At 35.7% G+C, this 10,301-nt stretch overlaps 1 protein-coding gene across 2 annotated transcripts in view; it reads left to right on the top strand.

Moving 5' to 3' along the window:
* The first annotated feature begins 1,470 nt into the window (after positions 1-1,470).
* The window catches only part of KLHL4 (kelch like family member 4), a 174,676-nt gene continuing 165,845 nt past the window's right edge, over positions 1,471-10,301 (top strand). The window contains exon 1 of one of the 2 annotated variants that reach the window (XM_010352910.2): positions 1,471-1,984. In XM_010352910.2, coding sequence (XP_010351212.1) covers positions 1,563-1,984 — 422 coding nt within the window. In that variant the 5' untranslated portion in view covers positions 1,471-1,562. The remainder of the gene's footprint in view (positions 1,985-10,301) is intronic. The other variant, XM_010352911.2, reaches the window with a different exon arrangement.

Raw genomic sequence — 10,301 nt, 5'->3', positions numbered from 1 at the left:
ATCTGGGCATCCCATAGCTCAGTCAGGTTGATGCATAAATTAACCATCACACCTACAGAAACAAGGGGGGAAAGGGAGAGGTATAATTGAATTCAAAGAAAACCACGGATAAAATGCCTATCAAAACTTAGAGAGACTCATTTTATTCTCTCTTCAGTTGTTTTTAAATCCATCGCATCTGAGTGCTTTTGAAAACATAGAAATCTGTCTAGACTCTGTATAATATATATGAAGAAATTGAGATGCAAAGAAGTAAAGTGACTTGTCCAAGGTCACACAGCTCATTAACCATAAAGCTAAACTAAAAGCAAAATCTTACAACTTCAGTATTCTTTCTAGGCATACACTAGCATAATTTCCTCTTTATCGCCTGTATGCGTGACATGAGAACTGGGTAAAGTAACAAACTGAATTTCAAAATGTCAGTGGTAAATGCATTCTTGATACATGACTGTCTTTTGTAAACATGTACATCTGTGCAAAGTAGTGATTATGCTTCAGATCTCAAAGTACTTTGGGCACAGTTATTCCTGAGCAGTGTGATGATTTGGAGTTAATCCAAAACACACTCTGTTCATCCTCTCATAAGGGTTTTTGAACAAAGAAAACAAACCTTTAACATTGCCTGTGAAAGTAAAGGGCATGATAAGAAGGTGTGTATCCAGGCATGGAGCCAGAATGAACTATTCATTTTCAAGCTGTGGTCACTGAGAGAAGACATCTCTTTTAACCTAACTAGCTTGGAAAAGCACTGCTTTCTTCCTCCATATGTAGACTAAAAATATCATTTCTCCATTCCCAAATGGTGTGTTTCTGTGTGAGTGATCATGAGTAATCAATGCTTTCTTATGTTTCCAAAATTTGTCAAGTTTTCAGGTAAATATTCATATAGAGACTCACATTTTCAGATTAGTTTTGTAAAAAACTAATTACAAACCCGCATGAGGGTACTGATGCTTTCCCTTAATGAACCATTTGCAAAGTTTCCATAAAAGGAATCTCAAAATAGATTATAATGAATTCCTCTGTCGCACATTATCATGGAACAAAGTGGTACATTTTTAGAAGTGGGCTACTGAGAAATGAATCTAGCAGGGGAGGCGTGAGTAGAAGGCATCTAGAAGAAAATAAGTTTAAACACTTCTCTTTGGCTCACTTGCCTGGGTTTGTACTGCAGCTACTGTACTTTGATACTGAAGAAGCAGGACTAGATATTTGCAAGTCCAAGCAGGAGGACTACAAGCCTGCAAATTTAACAGCTGGAGAGTGTTGTGGTGGCTGCTTTCCTGTGGTAAGCTGATTTACTTGCTTAAGGTCTGACCTCATCATCCTGTCAGCATGGGTTCCCACCTACACGGTTAGCTGCAGCCTTCTGCTTCTGCTAGAAGGCTACAAGTATTCACAGTGTATCATAGGCAGTGGGGGAGGGGAGAGAAAGCAAGAAAGACTGCTCTCGGCACTTGTGCTTTTGTTAGTTCTACAGAAGAGGCAGAAAAACAAGAGATAACAAAGGCTCCGTTTCCTTTCTGTGAGAGAAGGCTTTTGTCTTTCCTCCTGCTACAATGTCAGTGTCTGGCAAGAAAGAGTTTGATGTGAAACAGATCCTAAGGCTACGCTGGAGGTGGTTTAGTCATCCTTTTCAAGGTTCCACCAGCACTGGAAGCTGTCTTCAGCAGGAAGGATATGAGCACAGAGGGACCCCGGTTCAGGGCAGGTTGAAGAGCCACTCTCGGGACAGAAACGGACTGAAGAAAAGCAACAGTCCTGTCCACCACAATATACTGGCACCAGTGCCAGGACCGGCCCCTGCCCATCAGAGAGCCGTTCAGAATTTGCAGCAACATAATCTGATAGTACATTTTCAAGCAAATGAAGATACTCCTAAGGCAGTTCCAGAGAAGAATTTATTCCAAGAAGCTTGTGGGAAACGCGCACAAGATTTGGAGATGATGGCTGATGACAATATAGAAGATTCTACAGCAAGGTAAGAGTTTTTGGTCGCATAACTGAAAGCCGTAACTTCAGTTAACTTAACCTCTACAATTCGTGTTTAGGGTTTAAATAGAAAGTGTCATAATAATCTCTGAGTTTGTATTCAGCCAATCAGGGTCTCTCAGAAACCGTTTCCTCTAAGTTTATAAAAGAAAACAGCAATAACGAATACGTCTTGATAATTACTGGAAATTTGGGGTGTGGGTTATGAGTTTACTTCTATTTTCATTAAGAATTCTGTTTCAATTCTAAGAAATGTTTATTGTAATTACTAATGTTCTATAAATACACTTCGTGGCTCAGATATTTAAATGCAATTCTTTGTGCAAGTGTTATGAATCACAGAAACTCTTTCTGACATTGAGTTAGGCCAACTTTGACAAAATAAAAACTGTGACTGATCAGCACATCCTTATCTCCTTATCTGTTTCCTTAGTACATAGTTGCTATATTGACTCTTAAAACTGTGTTATCTTTATGTGACGATATGGAATATCTGGCGTTCGGAGACTCATTTCAAGTTTTATTACTTTCATAGCTAGTTTTTGCAAGCATGAAAATATTCTGCATAAAGCAGGTAATACGATGCTACTTACAGCAATGTGATCTTAAAGCGGGAAATGGAGCATTTCAGCTTTTACATAAAATGAAAATTGAATAAACAGTGACTGTACAGTGTAGTTTGGGTATAGTTCAAAAAACATTTGATTTTATCTTTACTTTTATGCCCACCGGTATTGTTTGAGTGCAGGAAAATTACGTTCTGTTCTCTAATACTGTCAATTATAACTTAACCTAGTGTATCCTTATCTCTTTGTTTTTTTACTTTTTCACTGTCAGACATTTTTATAGTCCCAACTTGTTTTAGACACAGTTGATAATATTGGCAATGTAATTAATTTTTAGTAATGCCATAGAAAAAGAAGTGTTTTTATGCATTTTAGATCATATAGTAGTTCAACATGCTAATTTATTTGGAAACCTGTATATTTGGCATACTATGTTTCCACATAAAAATAGAGAAGAAGGACTGGCAGATTCACTTCTTAATATAAGTTTTCCCAATATAACAACCTCACAGTTTCTTGCTTTCATAAATTCAAAACAGAATATCAAAAGAAGCAGCAGCCTAACAACATTACAGCAAAATGATGCCTTTGTAGGAACTCAGTCTTGTTGAAATATAAACATGCAGAAGACTTTGCGAAATGACATTAATAATAAAGTTAGATTGTCTGCCATATAAACTTCTCAGGAAATAAGGCACGTATGTGTGAAATTTTCCTAAGTATTTTGTGCTTGTCCGTGGAAAAGCTATATAACTGTAGGGATTGCAGGTTGCATTTGGTACGGCAAATAAGACTCTCAGAGTAATATAGAGTCCATAATTTTAAATTCAGCAGGCTTTCAAATTTGCTCTCCTCACCAAGAACAATTTTTTACAACTGCTAAATTTGGAGATGAATAAATGAATTTAACTCTGTTGTAGAGAAATTTAAATTACCAACTGTGACCTTGGAGCAAAATTATTTGAGAATACATGAATTAATTTTCTAGTATGAGAATATTTACAATAAAATAGATGTTAGAAAAAATGTTAGATAAAATGTCAAATTTAAAGTGTCATCAAGTGACAGTTTTAAAAAGTGCATTTATCCTTTGATTGCATTCCTTACATTTTTTATTTTCTAAAAAAATGCCTTGCTAATTATTCTATGGTTTCATTGGAAAGCTAACATTTTCTTAACATACATACAGGAAATGGTTTTGTCGGTGTGCCACGGATATCTTAGGCAGGAGGGGGCTAAATTGAGGATCTTATTAATTGAAATACAAGGGTTTATTACCTTCTCCTTACCCATTCTAGATCTTCCTGTCTTGATGCAGCATCATTTGAGAAGGAGCTTCCTGGTACCTTGCTTGTCCAGTGCCTCTCTTCTTCAGCAATATTGGGGAGCAGGAAGAAAAGATCCTAATAAGTTGGCAGCAGGCTGCCATCCTCTCAATATAACTCCAGTGGTTTTTTAAAAAAAGAAAACAGTAGTGAGTGTGGAGAATTATCATACTAGTACAAGATGAGCTATGACGCTCAGAGCAAAGCAAGGCTCTTTAAGCCACCCTGATTTCTACAAATATTACGGGGAATAAATAGAGAATGGACTAAATTGCAAACATGCAATACAACAGAATAAATCACAATTCTTCCTGGAAAGGATATTAAAGCCAACATTCTTAAAGTTATGTTAACATGTTGGTTTGGAAAGTTAAAATCCAAATATATTCATATGCAATTGAATTATAAGTACATAGAGCATTTAGGAACAGCTCTGTATTGTGATCCCACACTGTGAGTATTCATATACCAGTATGCTGGTCATCAGAGACCTGTGCTCAATTATCATTTTACTTTTGTCCTAGTTATCTACTAACTCTGCATCTTTGATTCCCCATAACTACCTTGCTCAAGTGTCTTTTCCTTATTTCAACCATAGCATTCCAACAGAAAGAACACATATTTTAACATTGTGTTATGATTATGCTTCCTATGTGACAGGATATTTAATTATGAAATCATATATATATAGGTATTTGCAATTGCTCATAAGCATTATTGCATAAGTATACATATGGATGTCACCGTGTTAACATGAAAAATCACGCTTACTGCATTTGCTGAAAGAGAGATGTCGTGATTTCCTCTTGTGTTCGAAGACATTGCATAAAATGCAAATGAACCATTTATGGACCAAGAACATGCCCCAGTACAAAATTGGACATTTACAGAGCTGTTTAATTCTAAGGAATTGTCAGGAATTGGGACCATGCCCTTATTTTACCTGTTGGGGGTTTCAGGCTTTTGTACAACCTACCAACTGTACTGATACATGACTTTAAATATTTTTGTCATCTGTGCACTGCCAGTAAAGACTCCATTCTTTCTTTACTAGAGCCCTTTCCAAGTTTCAAGTGAGGTTTGCCTAGAAAAAATGAGCAGATGTTATTGTATATGTTGCTATCCAAGAGAAAGTAGGATTGGATGAATAAGACTTAGAATTTGTTAATAATTTGTTCCACAAAGATTCAGCATTCGTTGTGCTCCAGGCACTCTTCTAGATGTTAGGGATAAAACAGGATCAAAACAGAGAATCTGTTTTCATTGAATCATTGAATACACATTCTAATGGGAAGAGAGAGGCAATAAAAATAAACCAAATTATAATATTTAGGTGATTATAAATAATATGACAAAAATTAGTTAGAAAGAATAGAGTGAAGTAGAGGGCACTCCTTCAGATAGAGAAGGCTTTTTGGATGAGGTAATATTTAAGTAGATATTTAAATGAAGTGAGAAAAGACAGAATGTCTGACTCAAGAATTTGAAGCAAATGAGAGGTTACTTCTCCTGTGCCAAGGGAATACTTAACCACCATATATGGTTTTCTATATAAATCAATGCCACATGTCCCCACAGAGTCCATTGATTAATGTTCAAAATATTCCTTAACCTGTGAACTAAAAATTATGTCCTGCCCTGTTATTCATTATAGTGATTTTAGGATCACATGCATGGTCCATGGCCACAGAGGTGACTTTCCAGCCATCCTGTAACCATGTTGCTCTTTTGCCCTCTGGGGATATGACTATTCAGCCAGTGTGGCAAGTGCCTCATACAGAGACCTCTCCCCTTTAAGAAAATAGACACATGACAGTGTATTTGCCTTTTTTAACAAAACGATTCAGATAGGGTCAAATGTATTGTAGGTCTTCATCCTTAACACAAACCCATCTGTTTTGATATCTGCTAGGGAAATATTCATGCATAAGAGAAATTCTAAGACTAAAACAGTGAAACTTGTTGTAAAATTATTTCCCGTAAAGTAGAAAATGAGATATGTGGGTATCTGCAGGGAGTGCTTTCCAGGAAGAAATCAATTTCATGGGGCCTGAGTTGGGAGTGTGGTTGATAGTGCATCTGGAGAAGCGTGCTCAACAGAGAGAGTGGTAGGAAATGACTTTGGAAAGGTAACAATAACAAAGCAATACTAATACAACATTAAAAATAGGAAGTACCTTTTTTTTTTTTTTTTTTTTTTTTTTGAGGCAGAGTCTCACTCTGTCGCCGGGGCTGGAGTGCAGTGGCCGGATCTCAGCTCACTGCAAGCTCCGCCTCCCGGGTTTACGCCCTTCTCCTGCCTCAGCCTCCCGAGTAGCTGGGACTACAGGCGCCCGCCACTTCGCCCGGCTAGTTTTTTTGTATTTTTAGTAGAGACGGGGTTTCACCGTGTTAGCCAGGATGGTCTCGATCTCCTGACCTCGTGATCCGCCCGTCTCGGCCTCCCAAAGTGCTGGGATTACAGGCTTGAGCCACCGCGCCCGGCCAGGAAGTACCTTTTGTTGGCGCTCACTGTGCGCCAAGCGTGGAGTACTTTACGTATATTTTCTCAGGCCCCCGAGGGAAGACTTTGAATGTGAAACTGTTGCTGACATCTACAATTGGTATTTCTCCAGGTATTATATCTGTTAATGTTGTTGTTGCCTATCTTCTTACAAGGTGAAAATAGTGTAATTTTCTGAAGTTCAGAATTAGACCTGCTTCACTTCACTTTACACTGCATTATTCAGTAGAAACTTGTATGTCAAATGAAAGAATGAGAAATGAACTACAATTATATTGTTATTTACAGAAAGGTTAAGGTTAAATCTTTTTGCCTACGGTTTAAAACACGCCACACAAAATTACGTAAGTTATTCAATTGCTTTACTACATTTAGAACATTACGACAAAAAATGTAAATTTATTGCAATGATTCCTAACATATTTAGAGACGAAACCTTTGCTGGTTGATTTCAAATCCTTGCTACTCATCGCCTCAATCCTGAGAGTGAGGTACCATGGTCCTCATGTCTCGTTCCTGACCGTATGTTATCACATATATAATTAAGTTAACATTCATTAAAATATATTTAATATTTGAAAATTTGGGGACTGTCATTTAAGGAACTTGGTGATACTTTGGAGACATATGCTTTTATGGTTAAACATAGTTGTTATTTCTGGTATGTGAATGACGTCATTTAATTTTTGCGTTTGGAAATAGAAATAAAGGCTTCAAAATGCATTGTACTATATAACAAGTGGTGTCAAGAGCAGCATATTAATTAGTGATGTCAAGAGCAGCATATTAATTATATTGACGTGTTGCAAATTGCACAAATGTTCAGTCACTTTGTACTTTAAAGACTGTTCTGGAAGCTTGTATGTCTTCTTTCTGACTCTGGTCCCTAATGCTGATCCTGTTGATGCCTTAAGACATTATAAGTCATATGACTTTATTAGTGAAAATAACTGCAGTGTTTTATACATATATGTACACATATATGTATATGTATGTATTCGTACCAGTGTGAAATTATTTTATTTAAAGGAGAAGGAAAAACTGAAATCAAGGAGGAGCACTGGGGAACACTGGATCCTCAGTTAAAAAAATCGAGTCAAAATCAATATTCTGAGAGATGAACCTGGAACATCTTGTAGTACCAGAAAATAAGTATTCAAAAAAATGCTGCAGGTGTGTCAAAGGGACAGAGGGATTAATGAAAAAAGCTCCCAATAGCCAAACTGGAATAATTTAAATAGCAAAATGAAGTACTATTGGATTGCAAATCATAATATAAGATAAACACCCATGAGTCCATACTGATATAAATAAATGATTGAGTAAATGAGAAGGCCAGCCGTGGTGGCTCATGCCTGTAATCCCAGCACTTTGGGAGGCCGAGGTGGGCGGATCACTTGAGGTCAGGAGTTCGAGACCAGCCTAGCCAATATAGTGAAACCCCATCTGTACTAAAAATAGAAAAATTAGCCGGGAGTGGTGGCAGGCACCTGTAATCCCAGCTACTCGGGAAGCTGAGGCAGGAGAATTGCTTGAATGCGGGAGGCAGAGGTTGCAGTGAGCCTGGGTAACAGAGTGAGACTCCATCTCAAAAAAAATAAATAAATAAAAATATAAATACATAAATAAAAGAATAAAGACAATTTTATTTTGTGCTGAAGAATTTCAAATAATTTATGCCAGCACTCTGCTCTCAAAGAGGTCGAGCAGAATACTGAGCCTTAAGTGTAAGCTGCACATAGTGACTTCTTTCCAAAGGGTGAGTACGATATGAAAGAAGGGCAGGAAAGTGGAAATTTACACGGTTAGTGGAGAAGCCTGACAAATATGAACTTAGCCAGATATGCAAGTTTAACATCAAAAGTGCTCAAAATTGCTAAAATTTTAGACATTCTCACCAAAAAATAAAAATAAACTGGTGAGGTGACAGATATGATAATTAGGTTATTGAATATTTTTAATGTATACATAGATCAAAACATTGTATTGTACCCCATAAATAAGCACAATTATTAACTGTCAGTTAAACATTTTAAACATTAAAATATTGTTCGATCATGTTGACAGTGTGTACACTTAGTGCGATGTAATGACAATAATATTTTGCCTTTGTTATCTTCCTCCTCCTTCCCCATCATTCCAATCTAATCATGAGAAAAACATCAGAGAAATTTACATAAGGGGACATTCTACAAAATACTTGGTCTATACGGTCTATACTCTTGAAACTGTCAGCATTATCAAAAAAGAAAATCTGAGAACCTGTCAAAGTCAAGAAGTGCCAAAGGAGACATGAAATATAAATGTGATATGTAATAGAAAAGGGACTTTTGGTGGAAACTGAGGAAATTGAATAAAAATGGACGTTAGTTAATAATAATATATGAATATTGGTTACTTAATTGTAACATATTTACGATACCAGCAAAATTTTAATAGTAAAATAAATTGAGTGCAGTATATGTGGGGACTCTATTCAACGATTAAACTATCACAGGTTTTCTTTAAAAAAAAATGCAATATTTTAGCAAGGCTTGTCTGAGTGATTCGATTTCCTAAGTCAGCAATAAAAGACCATCCAATTGGGAAAACTGGGTATTGGTTGTCATTTGTTTTGCTTGTGTTCGTTGGCAATTAGTTAATGTAATACTGAGCCAAAATCAATGGGCTGTTACCGCCTCTAATGCATAAGTCCTACACATTAGAGATAAGATAATATCCTAAAGGCAATCCTATGGAAGTTAGCTAAAGTTCTGATAACATCTAGTAACTACATGCAGTATCAAATCTGATTAACATGATATTAATTGTGGCTGTCATTCAGTGTAAATCAAATTTAAGGATGTAACAACTAATAAAATCACAGTTGGGTATAACAGAAAAACTTATTTTTTAATCACTGAGGATTCCACGGACACTAATGAAGTGGTATATATGTATTTGTATTTTCAAATAAAAATATGGCCTGCTACTTTCAAATAATATTTACATTGCCATGGTTTATCTCTCAAAAGAAAAACAATGACAGATACAAGACAGTCTTTATTATATAAAAATTTTTATCATCTTCCTATGCTAAAAGAAAAATATAGTCATTGAGTATATCTTACTTATGGTGTTTCTATTCCATTTAGATAATCATTTCACCATAAAGAATGGAAAATTTTCAGCTATGGTGTTTGTTTGAGAAATAAGATTTTACAAGTAGACTAAAAATAACTATCTAAGAAAAGGTGACTTAGAAGTGAGAAAACCTAAATCAAATAGTTTCCAGTTTTAGGATTAAATGAGCATCATTGAAACTTTGAACATTAACCATTACATAAAGGTTTACTCTGGTAACTTATAAATTATGTATTAAATTTAATTAATAAATTTAATATATTTTAATAATTTAATATATACTTAATAAAATATAATTAAATTTTAAAGTGTGTATTTGCTAAATCAATACATATATATTATACTTATACTATCATTTGTACTGAACGAGACCACATATCAATTGTCATATTTATTGAAACTATCAGCAGTGAATTCATAGTCCTTTGTAACTTCTGGTTAACTTTTCTTAGCCTATCACTATTAGTCACTATGAATCATCCCTTGCATGCTTTTAAATATTACTGTACAAAATGTGTGTCTTGCCCTCCTCCCCACATTGTCTATTGCTCTTTCTTCATCAGTAGTCATACTAAATACCTTGCAATTTTCTTGGCACATCTATAACATAAGCAATTGGTTCTTCATCAAGCCCTGGGTAGCTCACTAAAGGGAAGCTATCGATTACATTTCTTGTCTACCCTTTTCCTGTAAAACTAGACTGCTATCAGCACAGTGAGACTTAGGTGTCCTTTTCTGGTTAATGTTGATTACAGTACCTGTAACAAAACTGAAAACAATGCATGAGTA

The sequence above is a fragment of the Rhinopithecus roxellana genome, chromosome 7 (genome assembly GCF_007565055.1).
Source record: "Rhinopithecus roxellana isolate Shanxi Qingling chromosome 7, ASM756505v1, whole genome shotgun sequence".
Classification (NCBI taxonomy): domain Eukaryota; kingdom Metazoa; phylum Chordata; class Mammalia; order Primates; family Cercopithecidae; genus Rhinopithecus; species Rhinopithecus roxellana.
This window is presented reverse-complemented; position numbering and strand designations above follow the sequence as displayed.